Genomic DNA, 14,833 nt, shown 5'->3' with positions numbered 1-14,833 from the left:
GTTGTGTTTTTGTTTCGGTTTCATTTATACTTTATTGCAGGAATGCACAACATTTATTCAAATGTAGCTCATACGTTTGTACTGTATTTCTATATTATTTGACTGGAAAAAAGCAGAAAATAATTCAAAGACATATGATTGCAATTATTTTTGTTTCTGTGTGTAAACATTGTAAAAAATAATCTTTACGGAAAACTATTTCATGGTCTCAGTATCGTGGTTTTGCAAGTGCACTTTGAGCTTTTTTTTTTTTTTTTTTTTTTGGTGTTAAATTTATTCCAGACATTGCAATTGTTTAAAAAAAAAAAAGTCAACGGGCTAATGATTGTCTTATAATATCAACCAATCGGGTTAAAACATTGGAACCCATAAGAAAAAAGGTTAAAACAACAAACACCTATTCAGCTTCAGAACTGAAACTATTGTGTCATAGAAAACGACACCAACATAAATATTCATCGTCACGGTAACCTGGACCGCTGTGAGCTACTGTTGTCAAAGCCGTTTACAGGCGTAGGTTCGACGTTACATCCTGGTGAGTCGCAGCGTGTTGAGTCGAACCCCCAGGATAGTGGCCCCTGCAGCGTACTGGATCTCTCTGAGGATCCCGTTCCACGTCTTCTCCGTGTCATTATACCTGATGAGGTCAACAGACGTGATTTATAACCTATCGTATCATAACACACGGTTCAAGTATCATTTAGTACAGTGACTGATTTAACACAGAGGGACTAAATCTGACTACTGCTAGTAAAAGTACATGAAAATAGCAGCTACTGCCTGACCATCACTTCAGCAGTTGATTTAGAAGAAGTACCTGGGGTTCTATGGGTGAAAAATAAATTTGTAATAACAGAATTATGAGCGTGATTATGACCCACCTCCAAATGTCGTTCATCTCTTTGGGGGCAAAGTCCTCACTGTCCTCCAAAGGCATCATGGCGAAGCCTCCGACAGCATAGAGCGAGCCAGCTGATGACACCAAGCTCATGGAGCTACGTTCCTGGGGAAACACTCCGAAGTCCGACCACCTGTAAAGTGGAAATACACACACAAATATACAGTGATTTGATAGCCTATATTTAAAAAACCAAACAAAAAAACCAAAAAAAAAAACAAACTACCTGCGAATAAATCAACTGCAGAAAAAACACATCAATCCAGGAAACCAGTTGTGGCGTTATCTTGCCATTACAAATTAATTATTGTGGTACCTCAAGATAAAAACGCTCACTTTCTCATGAAAGCAGGTTAATTAAGGGTCGGGGTTATGTTTGGGTTTTGTTATCTCAAGAAAATGACTTGTTTTGACTAAATAATAACATTTTTTTTTGCTAATTCGAGGCAAAAATAAGTTCATAAGCAAAAACTAATCCCCTTATCACAAGAAATCAAGTGCGGTGATGTCAAGAGAACACAAATCAATTTGTTATCTCCAGATGGCGTTCGCAAAGGAATGACTGCACGAGCGTGTCAGCGTCAGGCCTTTTGTATTCTTCAAATCATCTTGAGGTCCTCAACTTGGATTATTGATGACATTTTTGGTCAAATATACATTTGCTCACTTGTTGGTTGTGATGTCGTACACCTCCAAAGAGTCCGTCAGGCCACTGTCGGTGACTCCTCCTGCCACGTATATTTTGTTCTTGTGAACTGTCGCTCCAGCTAAAGAGCGTGCGGTCTTCATGGGGGCGAGCTCCTTCCATTCAAACCTCTTGGCGTTGTAGGCGCACATCTTGTTCAGGCAGGTCCTTTTTCACACCAGAAACACAGACTGTTTAGGTGACATTCGCACAATGCCTTCACCAAAGGTATAACTGGGGTTATAATTTGAAACTTTATCCAGGTGAATCCTAGTATGTTGTAGCACCGTGCACTCACTTGTCGTCTCCCTTTCCACCGATCACATAGACCACATCATTGTAGGATACCGTGGCATGTCCATAGACTGGGGAAGGGAGAGGCTCCGACTCGCCCCACTTGAAAGATCTGTGAAGGGGAAATCACAGCAACTCTCTTTGTCTGTTTCTCATTTGAGGAACTTGATAAACCTGCTGTACTTACTGTCTGTCGTAGACCAACACGGAGTCCAGCGTGCACTCCTGCTCCTTCAGTTCTCTCCCTCCCAACACAAAGATAGAGTTCTCAGCCTCGGCGAGCCCAAACAAGAAGCGAGGAGACGGCAGCGGCGGCATTCCCAACCAGTCGGCACTGACCGGGTCGTACTGATGGTCACAGGAGTCAAGAATTAGTCACACTACGGTGAAGGCGACACCTCCTGAGGTTGATACACTTAAGTACATCCAGAGAAACACGTGTAGATTTATTCTTTGGGAACTTCTGCATCTCAACTATAATTTGGCCTTAAGTTCTGTTGTTGACCACAAAGGACCAGTTTGCCAATGGGTGAATTTGGTTTAAAGTCCATCTGAAATGCCATTTTGTGATGTCATTTTACAGTCAAAAATTTTTAACATCAAATTGAAACCCTTGTTTGGAAGTCAATCGTGGCCAAATTTCATCGAAAGGATGGATTTTTAAAGTCATACAAACCTGTAATTGCAGAATCAAAAGAAAATTTCACCATACCTTCACAATGGTGCCCTTTGCCAGATTCTAGGCCCGCTATTACCTCCACATTGGGTCCACATATTTGCTTTTTATTTGGCCCACATCCATGCTAAAAGGACAGTTGCCAGGACATCAGCTAGCAGGCTACTAGAGCGCTGGTCGGTAAGTAGACTGAGCTTCAGGTCATAGTCAAAACATCTAATTGGATCAATAAATGTTTTTTTTTACATTACCATGATCTAAGCTAGTCAACTAATTAGCTATGCAGCTAAAATGCAAGACGGGAACTGTTTGTGGAAGTAAACTTTACAAAAAGGAGACTTAAACTTGAGCAAACGCCAAGGGTCTGTTGGTGGTATACCTGATTAACCCTTAACTGTAACTGAACCCAAACCATGATCCTAGCCTAAAGTTAACCCATATTTGTTTTGTTACATCCTGAAAGCTTTTTCTCACGTCTCTCCTACCTGGAGAAAGTAAGAGCTCAGTGGGTCTTCCTTGTTCTGTTCATCATAGAATAGTCCTCCAGCAACAAATATTTGGTTCTCCTTGGTGACCAGACTGACGTGGTTCTTTGGAATTTGTGTGGAAAGCGACGCCAGGAAGCAGTCATTCCCTGTTGGGTCGTAGGCCACCGCACCCGAGTCATTCACCATCAGGATCAGCTCCCTGATGAACATTCCGAATCTCAGGTTATCATTCAAGATGCCAGGAAGAAGATTTTCCTCTTCCTCGGTCTCCTCATTTTTGCCATCTTTCTCCTCTCCACCCTCTTCTTTCTTGCTTTTGCTTTTTTTAACCTCGGGAATTTTCCCAGCATGAGCATCCCTAACCATCTGGAGTTTCTCCTGTAACTCAGGATTGGAAGAGATCAGTTTATGTTTCTCCACTTTTTCTTGCAGGTAATCCTCTGCAACCAGACGCAAGCGAACACAGTCCAGCAAACTTGGCAGTTCTTTCTCTCTGTTCTCTGGGTCTTGGGACACCCAGTTCATCAAAGTCTCAAATACTGCCTCCTCTGTGTCTACATTCAAATTGTCGTTTGATAAAATGGCTGCCAGCTCGCTGGGGAGCAGCTGGAGGAAGTCCTCATCTCTGGAGATGAGCTGGAAGCGCTCGCAGGCGTAGTTTCGGGCAGAAATTGCCAACCTGGGACAGTCTAGCATCAAGCCGAGCCTGAAAATAGCCAAACAGTTGCTGAGGCTCAGGCGCTTCTGTAGGAAAGACACACATACAGTGAAAATAGAGGGGATCTGGTAAACATTAGCCACTGCAAAAATGTCCTGAACGTTCTGCTCCGTCACGTTGATTTTGGAGGTGTATAGGTACTTGAGGACAAGTCCCATGACACCTGGCTCCACGTCCTCTAAGACGATCTCTTGCTTTTTGCTCTCCTCTAGGTCAGATAGAAAAATGGAGCGGAAATACGAGCTGCATGCACATAGAACCAGCCGGTGGCAAGGGAACTCCTTGTCTTTGATCTTCAGAACGCAGTCAACCAGCTTCTCGTTCTCCAGCAGGTCATACAGGCCGTCCTGGAGCAGCGTCTGCTGGTACATCCTGGGCTCGTCCATGGGGTTGATCGGTAGAGCCATTGTTCCTGGCTGAGAGGAGGTTGGACAGCCTTCCTGGCAAATTAAAATCAAATTTTTGGATCTTCTCTCTTCAATAAAGTTAGTCAGGCTAGAGGAGGAAGGAGTGTGGCCAGCCTGTTATTAGCCCCCACCAGCTGAACCCTGGGACAGCCTGCTTCCTCAGCTGTCATGACCCTTCAGCCCAGCTCCAACTGGTGGGTTATTTATAGTCTGTGTGCTTGATGCGAAGCTATGGGCTCCACTCTGGAACATGAAATGCAATATAACCCCACCACTACCCCCTATAGTCCCTCCCTTGCCACTCCATAACCACATCCACCCACTCTTAGACAGCTGACACATTGGTTCCTAGGAAATATGCCCCTCATGAGTCATGGGGGGGGCACAGAATAGACCATACAGGAGGCTGCCCCCTCTGAGTCATCACAGCAACGACATCACGGTGTAATTTTGCACATTACAATATTTCTATGATATTACAACTATATTAATTTTAGATTGTCATAGCTAAGAGATGCAGTTGAGGAGCTTAACTTGTGCCCTTGAGTTTTTGGAGGCACAGCAAGATATACTCGACTGACATGATGTGATTCCACAAATATAAAACTATCGTTCATGGAAGAGCACTATTTCAATAAATGAGTGATGGCACTGATGTAGCTTATGAATTAGAGAAGGACAACTTTTAAAGGAGTGTGCTATCATAGCATTTAGCATTGGTTACAGGTCAAGTTGAAAGAAACGATTGATTAGTTCATTTCTATTGTCCAACCGAATAAACGTTTGTTAACATGTCTTTCAAACTACCCACTCAACAGAACTGTGTAAAATTGTAGGTAGTATCTGGCACAACCAAGCCAGCTCTTCCCTCTTTCTTATTGCAAAGCTAAGCTAACTAGCTTTCGCTTATCAAACCCCAAAGTTTGAAATTTCCCCACAAAAGTGAAGTCAAAGGCCATGGAATGGTTGAAGAGCTGTGTTTATGTAGCCATCCTGTTGCATTCATTATCATGGCTGGAGAGTGTACCAAAAACTGTTAGCTTACCACAGCCGTGCCAAACCTGTGATTACATCACTGGGCTTTTTTTTTGTTTTTTTCCGCGGACCTGACTAAGTAACTTTAAAGCCCAAGAATGTAATTGTTTTTCTGGTAAATCTACCTGCATGGGCAAAATCTATCTGTTGAAGTTTGTATACATGTAGGTAGATGTGTTTGCAGTGAACATTGAATACTGCTTTTGCGTTTAAACCTAAATACCTGTCACTAAATACAATTTTTCACACTGGTAAGGTGCAACCGCAGCAGAACCGTCACCCTGCACAGAACGTTCCAGCATTAAACGGGAATTAAGACGTAACCAAACAGAGATACCCCTCACGATGCGACGGGCTGACGTGGTTCAGCAGCCCCTCTCTTCAATCACAAGCATCAGAAAGGTCCAAAACGCTTCATAAACACAGAAAACATTGAAGAATTCTTTCTGTGGAGGTTTCAGAAAGATGTCATTTTGTCTTGAAGGTTTGTTTGTGCTCGTTATATGTAAACACAGTTAAATGATGTTCATCTTTATTTACAGTTAATGCTGTTTTACACATGAAAAGAAACAGCATCTATGAGTCACATTATAAAATCAAGACTGATGTTTTGATAATACTACTTGGTTTTATCGTCATTCACTCAGAGCATCTACTCTGCTTTCTGCTTGCTGGGATCTACGATTGGCTGAGCAGGTGCAGCTGCAGGGCTGGGCGGGCTGCTGCTGCTGGTGGTGGTAGCGGTGGTGGTGGTGGTGGTGGTAGTTGGAGGGGGAGCAGGCGGTAGAGGGTCCGGATCGTCAATGAGAGCCTGTCTTCTCTCTCTCTCCTTGATTACTTGGATCAGGCAGTAGGTCACAAACATGACGATGATGGTGGTTATAGGGAAGCCTGATGAGAAGAGGCGACGCTGCTGTTAATACAGTTTTTAAAAAGCTAAATCATTTTCATGGTTGAAAAAAACAGTCACCTTTGAGAAGCAGACGTTTGGCGACCAACTTAGCAAAGTCCAAACTGTTCAAAGCCAGGATGTTGAACAAGACGATGCTCCAGAAGTTGAAAGTATTGAAAATGGCTCTAATCCGGCGGGACATTGCTTCCGACATCGCCATCTGTCAACAAATACTCAGTAATCAAACAGCATTCTGTGTTAAAATCCCCTTTGAAGCATGAAGACGCTTCTTAACTAACCTCAAAAGAAGCAAAAGGCTCCATGCAGAAGAGCTTGGCAGCCCACAGTTCGAAGTTGAGGCCGAAACAGTTAAAGAAAGCCCAGATCAGGACCACTTTGCAGGGTCCCAACCAGAGGGTGGTGACGGCGAAGGTGCAGAGCGTGGCCACCAGCTCCTCAAGAACATTGTCATGCTTTCCACCCAGGTAATTATACACGTACCTGTCGATAAAATCACCAGATCAGAACTGAATATAACAGCTTACTAATGTTATTATAGCTTATTAGAAAGGTCATTGAACTCCCACGCAATAATAAAAATGAGTAAAAGAATGCTCTTAAAAAGAACTGTTTAAATAATACCTTCATCATTGTCAGTAGTTGTCTAACAATACACCAGCTTACTGAAAAAGAGTTTAATGAAGTTAAGATTTAAAATGATGTGTTGCTGTGATTGTTTGGTCTTGTTGGAGAACAGCTGATGTACTTTCACCTTGTTGAAGCTGTATGGTAACGATAAGCACACACATACAGGTTTACTCGTGTGTTCGGGAGTTTGCGTGCACTGCATACAGGGTTGCTGGATGGGAATTCAACTGCGGTTTGTGGCCAACACGAACTACCAGTGGGGGTCCCCTGAATCTGGTTCAGACGGACTGCAGTCGGCTCCGTGGACTGATGACTCCTGATGAGAGGCAGGTGAGTCTGATCACCAAGATCAGGTTCAGGTGTGGGAAGGTTCCAGAAAACCCAATGAGCCAGCGCTCTGGTGGCTCATTGTCTCTTTGACAGAGCTGAGGAAACATCCCTGTGTCTTGGTTCTTGTGTGAATCACACAAAGACTTGACTCCCCTGTTGTCTCAACCATCATTTTCCTCCCTGCTTGATGTATTCTGTTGACCTTTGACCCCGAGTTCTCTCTCCTGCTCTACCTGCTCAGGAACTCGTTAGATTGGGTTGTTAAGTTCCCCTGGTCTTTAGCTGCACAGCAGCGGTGGCTCTATTACAGTTACATTGCCCTCTAATCCCTGTGCTCTCTATTTAGGGGGGAGAGTAGTTGTTACCTGGATTAAGGGCTGACAAGAATACTGCTGAACAAGATACTCACTTGCACAGCCAGTCATTGATTCCTCTGTCAAAATGGCTAAGAAATGAGAATAAGAGCAAGTTTAGCATCGTAGAATGAAACCTGTAGAGTATCTGCCAACAGAAAAACAAGGAGCTCACGTTTCAGAAAACACATAGAGCAGAGTGATGCATTTTGGTGGCTTGGGTGGGTCCAGGTGATCCAGTCTGGATACCATGTTTATGACGCCAAACATGACAGCAGCTTTTACCCAGTCGTACAGCAGGTTCAGGTAGGCCAGACCCACTGGAGACAAGGATTAGAGAGATTAAAGAGAAATACTTTTTCTGTCTAATGGAGTCGGTCTGTCTTTGTCAAACCAATTTCAGTTCACTCTTTTTGAGTTTTTCCTTAATATGAAAGAGAACGAAAGAAAAAAACTATGCTGACCGAGAGCCCAGTCGGAGAGGTGCTTCAGCAGCTTCATGTCCGTTGGGAGGGTGATGATGTACATGAAGTGGAGGAGGACATCCACGACAAGGACGACGCTCAGGTGGACCAGGCCCTGCACGTTGATGTTCCACATCTCACGTTCTTTCCTGGTCAGGTCTGACTTGTTGGCCTGCAGAGGGCAGCAGACACAAGACTTTAAAGCTCTGAGATGTTCCCAGACTCCAGAAACAACAGGGCGACTATGTGGTCTCCCTTAAAGGTTTATCTCTACCAAATTTTGCTTTTTGGTTTTTTTTTTTAATCAAGAAAATTTTGATTATTCTATTTCACTCAAGTGTTCAGTTGGTCTGGTCATGACCCACTACTACACACAGCTGGTGACTAGTTATGAACAGCAAATATAAAAGTCAGTAATCAAGAACAGCGATGACGGAGCTGCTGGCGGTTTGACTGACCTGAACACAGAATTTATCAAATGTCATGATGGGCCCGAAATAGAAGAAAGGGAGGTAGAAGTTGTACTTGAGCAGCTCCAGGATGTTGAAGTTCCCATCTTTTCTTTCACAGTTCTCCAGAGCAAAGCTCATACAGCGCATGATGGTAAACCCACAACCTCCGTAGAACAGAACGTGGCGCAGCTCAAAATCCCCCTCCACAAATCCTGCCTGAACGGGGAAGAAAATCAACGCATCAAAGAAAGCGAGCGTATTTGACTAAAAACAATGACCTTGCGCTGTCGGTTTACCTGCCAGGACACGAAAGGTTCACACTTGAACGTAGCGAGGGTACAAAAACCAGTGACGAAGCACAGCCAGCGGATTTTCACCAAAGAGATGCTGTAGAGCAGAATACAGTGCGACAGGATGAGAGTGACGTAGGTCCAGCCCATACTGGTCCACACGGCCAGGACGCCGTACACCATGTACACCAGGGACCTGTACTGTAGGGCAGAGACACAGGGGGGGTCAACACAGACCTCCTCATCAAATGTTCCTTTTATTTCTTAAACTTTATCTGAGTTTTTGTTCCTCCAATGATTGCTTATAAGACAAAGCACATCCTGTATATCACCAAATTTTGTGTTGCGCCCTTTCAGTGACTTTCATTCCATCTCATTGCAATAAGTTTTCCATTACATTTTTGGAATTTAGGGTCAAAATACCACATTTACATGAAGCTTTACCTCATTTCGGAGTAACAACAAGAACTTTTGGAACCCCGGGGCAACGAGTGTATTGTAGCATCAACGCAGGCTACACCGGGAAACCAGTGCTGCTCTAAAATGTCCGTTTACCCCGAGACTCTCCTGACGCATGACATTTGGTTCAACGGCGTTAACTGAAGCGGCAGAAATAATCGTACTAAATATAGAACATTGATATTTGTGGCGCTCTTATTCTTTTGACTCCTCCTCCTCTTTCTTCTTCATCCCACCTGGTGCAAGTCCTCATCTGCCACTGATATTTATAAATGGTAATAGGGTGGCTATAGAAGTGGGATAGTTGTGTATATTTAGAAACTGGATGGGTTTTTTATAAATAGAACTGCTGTATAACTTCCGTATGTATATGAGTTTATAGTTGATAAGGGGTTGAAAAAGGAGTAGGAATAAATGAAAATACTTCCTTCTCCTTTTCAAACGAGTAGCATTTGTTTGTTTTGTTGATGAGGTAATTTTTTTTGTGCTTATTGTGTAACTCTTAAGTTTCCCCTTTCTTCTATTCTTGTTTGTATTTATTCTTTTTAGATGTTCAGAATAAAGAATTTATCAAAAATTTCACTTCGTTCATTTTTTTCAGAAGAAACTGTGTGTGAAATTTAAAGGTTTTTAGTGAGTAAAAATCACAAAACCATTGTAAAGTCGCATAGTGAGCAGGAAATCACTCTAATTATGATCAATCAGACGATGAGGACGTGGACGTGTTGGTAGAAGCACCTGCGGCGCCAACATGGAGCAGATCTTTGCGAACAGCACGTGTCCGGAGAGAGCGAACAGGATGTGCTCCCTGAACTTGGAAAACCACATCACCCACTCAAAATCAGCCGTATCCTGTAAATCAGAGAGAGGGAAAAGGAGAAGGCAAACGAGCGCATCAACAACCTGCTGTACGTCTTGATGCACTGACGAATGTGCTCTCACCATTTTTCTTCCAAAATAGTACCATCCTGGCTTCACGCTGCTTCTGAAGGTCTTTCTGTTCGCATTGGCTGGAACACGAACAAATCAAGGAAGATCAGATGAAATACATAAGCATATTTCTTTCATTCGGCATCAGTACACAAACATTATTACTTTCTTTTCAGTTCATATTCTATTGTCTTTACTTTGCCCTTGAAAATCTTTTGTGACAGTGACACTGACAATAAATGCAGGGCCTATTTTCCTCCTCCGCTCCGTGGTATTAATACTGACACCTGATCTCTGCGTGGTCTGCATGACTTCAACTCTTCACCTCTCAGAAATGTGTGACATTGCCTCTAAGTGTGTGTGTGTGTGTGTGTGTGTCTCCACCCTAGAAGGCATAATAAGACTTTCTCAAATCAGCCTGTGTCAGGGGAAACGAAAGCTTTTATGAGTTAACAAATGTTTTTGTCTTCATTGCAATTCTCCTTGACTCATGTTGACTTCATGAAATGAATTTGTGTAGAGTTGCAAAAGCAAAGCGGTTTTTGTTGTTGTTGTTTTTTTAATATTTCATTTCATTAGCACTGAAGGTGGAAAAAAATGCTTTTAAATGTTACACCCCCACATATAATGCCTGCAAAATGTTCTAAAATTACAGTCGGATTCATTTTCATCATTTTAAATCCCTTCGGTACAATTTTACGCTATGGCAGTGTTCGTGGGCTTTGAGCTGATCATTTTTACACCCTCTTAAAATGTAATTTTCTGTCCCCAAAAATTGTTATTTACTCCTAATGTTCTACGTTGTGATCAGGGCGTCCTTGGAAAAGACAGCTTGCCCTCAGCTGGCCCTCCCTGAACAAATAAAGGTGAACTAACTTACGATCAAAAAGAGACTTAATCGATGTTTTCGTCAATTAATGGTGAATTAGTTTTCTTCTTACGTAACAAGCAGGAATTTTTTTTATGACTGATTTACACAACCGGATAATTGAGAGATTAAATGTTCACTGGTTTTAAACTGAAACATCTATGTGACAAGCACACTGCCATATAACACTTGCACGCCAAATATTAGCACTGGATTCAACCTCAAACGTCTATAAGACGAGTTTGTTTGACGTGTAACATTTGCGTGACAAATATTAGCACTGGATTCAACCTCACCAGTTAGTATCAGGTAAGGAGAGGTGACATGTGAAAGGGGTTGTGGCCACTGGCAGCCACGAATAACTGAACACTTTATCAACATATTGTTAACTTCTAAGTTGGCAATTCACTTCTTGTAACGTCGATATACTGTATTTTTCAGCACAAAGTATATTTGCATTGAGTTATTGTTTTATTGGCCACATGGGGGCATCATGAACAAGCTTAAACTTGTTCAGATGATGGAAAACCTGTTAGCGCACTGTTATTTTACGTACTTATTTACATCTCCAGCAGTCACAGAGCAACATTAGCCTATCATGCATTTATTTGAATCATATTTTTGGTCAGCTGATGAATATCAGTATTTTATTTGCTTAACCATTGACAAATAGGTTAACTAGCAATTTGCTAACAGTGCGTGTTTGCAGCTAACCAGTTAGCCTAGAGTATTCTTGGTTTTGAGGGAAGTTTCTTTAATAACAGCAACAATAAAACAACAATATGAGAGTCAAAAGCAACAATAAAGTTGCAACCAGACAACTAAACAGTGAGCTTAAACTCATAATGAAGCTTTATAATTCGGGGCCTCACTCTCACGTTATAGTTTATCACTGCAGTAAAATTGCAAGTTTCTACTTGTGAATTTTTCAAATAGTTTTTTTTTTCTCTCTTTTATGGTGTCTGCCTATTTTATTACATCAGAGTAAAAACCCCTGGTTTTGATAAATGCTATTAAACTATTATTATATTCATTAGAATTCAAACACAGCCAAAATGTACTGTGTGGAGGGCTTTCAGTTGTGGATTGAAGCCCATTTCAGGGCGTGAAGTTTAACTGAAGCATTCACTGCAACGAAGGAACATGTCGGCGTTCAACAAAGTGATTCCTTGATCAGCGCAGAGGAACTCACCAACCAGGTTTCAGCCACGCTGTACCTCTGAGGTGGCTCACTTGATTAGTGAGTTTGTCTGTTCCATGTATTTTTATTTTGGTAAATGTTAAAGCCATATTCTTCATCTTCTTATTGTTAGTGTCTGTATTGTTAATTAATCCACTTTGCTGCTGCAACATTGTGAATTTCCCCATCGTGGGACTGATAAAGGAGTATCTTATCTTATCAAATGATTTGATTTAGCCCTTTTTTCCATGAGTAGTTTTCAACGCAGGACATTTATTGTTAGACTGATTCATTTAAAAACCAGGATAAACAATCCTTCAGCTTCAGCGTGTGTGTGTGTGTGTGTGTGTGTGTGTGTGTGTGTCCTCTCATACTCACAACTGGACACCTCCACAATCCAGCTGGTGGCCCACAGCATGGCCAGACACAGCACCGTGTTGTACAGATATATCTCATACTTGGGAAGTGCAGCTTTGATCCCCATGGCGACAGAAACAGGAAGAGCTCAGGAGGCTACCTGAACACACACAACCCCTCTCTTTGAGTGTAAAACAGGTTTCACTTCTAAAGTGACACGAGGCAGCAGCCTTCCTATTTCCAGATCAGGGCGACCTATCTTGACATGGTCACCATCATCACCTCCGTGAACTTTTATCAGGTCTGATTGTGACCTTCTCCATCGGGCTCCTTAAGCCACCATGATAAATATTAGCACGCTGTCCTGCAGCAGCAGCTGTACAGAAGAAAGGAAGGTGTAACCTTTCTATTTCAGTAATTGAATGATAGACATCTGTTCCAACCCTAACTAAAGATAGACTTCTCAACCTGTCCGTCTTGTTTAATTCAGGTCATGTGTGAACTTGAGTGAAAACCAACTGCACTAACTTTTCTCTCTCTGGGACTTTGCTTTTTACTGCAATTATGTTTCTATGGAGAAGGTCATCACTAAGACATCGTGAAGGTTTGGCTGCTGATTGCGCTGGGACGCATCATTTATTTGATTAAAGGGGAAACTTTAACAGTGTCGGATCATAATTTCTAGCATTCATGTGCAGGCAGCATGTTAAGTTTGCATCTGTAACTGAAAATGTCTTCCACATTCTTACAAAGGTAGTTTAATGCAGAACACTTTTTAAAGTCTGGTTCTTTTGGTATCGTTTATCTGGAGGGGGAAAATGAGGCGATGGAAGCTGTATTAAGTGACGCGACGTGGAATTTTGAGTGGAAATATTGAAGAAAAAAAGCCAAAATAAATGTTTTGTACTGTCATTGTGTTATGTTATCATATTGCTAACAATATTCAGAGATTTTGAGAATGAAGTCACAATTTTGACGATAAACCCAATCACGCTTTACTCTTGACATACAAAAGAAAAAACCCTCCTCCTCTCGCTCTCAGATTCTTTCGCCTTATAAAGCAAATCGGCAATTAAAAAAGCAACAGAAACTTTTTTTTAATAAGTTTGTGGAGTGAAAAGAAAAACACACTTTACATGAGATACAATAACTCAAGTCGAACACACGAAACTTGTACGAAGAATTAATGTGCATTTGAGTCAATTATTCATATCTTTGGTGATTCAAACTGCACAAGCTGGCTGTCATATGAGCTGTTCTGGAACACATCTTTCAGCCTGCTCCCTCTTCGGCGTCTGTAGATTTTCTTCATCTATCACTGAGGAGTTTTATCTGGCCGGACACATTCAGCATGTATCAGGAGGAGAACAGTGGCGTGGCAAGTCTCCACTGATGAGAAGTGAAGACATCAACAAAGTACAGCTGCTCGCTATTTTTAACTAAACTGCTTCTCTCCACTGGGTTTGTTCGAATCGCTCGTGTGCTCCCTGACAGACCAAAGGCATTTATGGTTTTTTAAGTTTTGAAGGATTCCACTTACCCGCGATTAAAAGTGAACTATTTGATATTTTTATTTCCAAAATTTTAAAAATGGTCTTTTTCTTTTTTCCCACGGCTGACTGAGATGCCCTCAGTACAAATACCACACTGTCATGCCCGGCGGTTTGTCCTCTGCGGCACCTGTTGTGATACTGACCTTGAGCGCAGCAGTTGGAAGCGCGAAGACGTCGTGAAACAAAACTTTTCAAGGTTTAAAAAAAAAAAAGAAGAAGAAGAAGATTGCAAATTCAGATGTCACTTTACAAAAAAAAAAAAAAAATGTAAGAAGAAAAATAAAAAGTATATCTGCTGCACGTGAACAGTGGGCTGCAGGTCCCTCTGACTCCCTGAGAGGGAGCTGCCACTGGTTAAAGGTGACTTGATGTATTTATACTTTGACAACTGACAAAAAGGGGCGGCACAGGAGGGCTGTTGAATCAGTGTGATTCAACCACAATGCACTCAACATTCTAGGTTTATTAGGATCACTTGGAGTGTTTAGACATGTTCTGCTTCCCTAAAAAAAAAAGAAAAAGAAAAAAGCAAACCTACCAAAGAAACTCTTACATTTGTCTGCATTGTTCTTTTTTTACGTCACCCGACGAATTAAATGGGGTTTGAGCAGCAAATGATGACTTTCTTTTTCTTATTTGTGATTTTCAAATTTAAGTACCCTCTGTCTTGTACTCTCATTGTTATTTTCCATAATCCCGGCTTCCAGGTCTGTTTTGGGAGAGGGTCTAAGCCTGTTGCAATTTAGAGCTGAAGCCAGACGTCCATGCTTCGCATTCTGCCATGAAAACTGAGCAGCAAAACAATACAGTCGAAAGATACGTCACAGTGAAATACATCATTAACACTGCAGCTGAA

The 14,833-nt window shown here is 42.0% G+C and overlaps 2 protein-coding genes across 2 annotated transcripts; both read right to left on the bottom strand.

The window, feature by feature from the left end:
• Nucleotides 1–277: 277 nt before the first annotated feature.
• klhl40b (kelch-like family member 40b) lies at nt 278–4,249 on the bottom strand. The gene is made up of 6 exons (XM_086190890.1): nt 3,039–4,249; nt 2,065–2,225; nt 1,882–1,989; nt 1,566–1,751; nt 882–1,031; nt 278–637 (listed from the first exon to the last, which is right to left on the bottom strand). The coding sequence occupies exons 1-6, from the start codon at nt 4,164–4,166 to the stop codon at nt 526–528; spliced, it is 1,845 nt and encodes a 614-aa protein (XP_086047016.1). The 5' UTR covers nt 4,167–4,249; the 3' UTR covers nt 278–525.
• A 1,467-nt stretch (nt 4,250–5,716) lies between these two features.
• hhatlb (hedgehog acyltransferase like, b) lies at nt 5,717–14,226 on the bottom strand. Its single transcript, XM_086191070.1, has 12 exons — nt 14,121–14,226; nt 12,446–12,584; nt 10,032–10,099; nt 9,828–9,941; nt 8,637–8,831; nt 8,347–8,556; nt 7,889–8,060; nt 7,600–7,744; nt 7,481–7,516; nt 6,393–6,594; nt 6,172–6,313; nt 5,717–6,092 (listed from the first exon to the last, which is right to left on the bottom strand). Exons 2-12 carry the CDS (start codon nt 12,549–12,551, stop codon nt 5,854–5,856), a joined length of 1,629 nt encoding a protein of 542 aa, XP_086047196.1. The 5' UTR covers nt 12,552–12,584; nt 14,121–14,226; the 3' UTR covers nt 5,717–5,853.
• Nucleotides 14,227–14,833: the final 607 nt, after the last annotated feature.

The sequence above is a fragment of the Aulostomus chinensis genome, chromosome 21 (assembly GCF_037954235.1).
Source record: "Aulostomus chinensis isolate RoL2024-O1b breed Wild chromosome 21, RoL_Achi_v1.0, whole genome shotgun sequence".
NCBI lineage: Eukaryota > Metazoa > Chordata > Actinopteri > Syngnathiformes > Aulostomidae > Aulostomus > Aulostomus chinensis.
This window is presented reverse-complemented; position numbering and strand designations above follow the sequence as displayed.

Excerpts from the sequence above, each read along its gene's own strand:
- klhl40b (XM_086190890.1), bottom strand. The coding sequence starts at position 4,166 with ATGGCTCTACCGATCAACCCCATGGACGAGCCCAGGATGTACCAGCAG. Across the intron at positions 1,032-1,565 it reads TACGACATCACAACCAACAA|GTGGTCGGACTTCGGAGTGT; the intron begins GTGAGCAAATGT and ends TCCACTTTACAG. Across the intron at positions 638-881 it reads GAGATGAACGACATTTGGAG|GTATAATGACACGGAGAAGA; the intron begins GTGGGTCATAAT and ends TGACCTCATCAG.
- hhatlb (XM_086191070.1), bottom strand. The coding sequence starts at position 12,551 with ATGGGGATCAAAGCTGCACTTCCCAAGTATGAGATATATCTGTACAAC. Across the intron at positions 8,061-8,346 it reads TTGATAAATTCTGTGTTCAG|GCCAACAAGTCAGACCTGAC; the intron begins GTCAGTCAAACC and ends TGCCCTCTGCAG. Across the intron at positions 6,093-6,171 it reads CAAACGTCTGCTTCTCAAAG|GCTTCCCTATAACCACCATC; the intron begins GTGACTGTTTTT and ends TCTTCTCATCAG.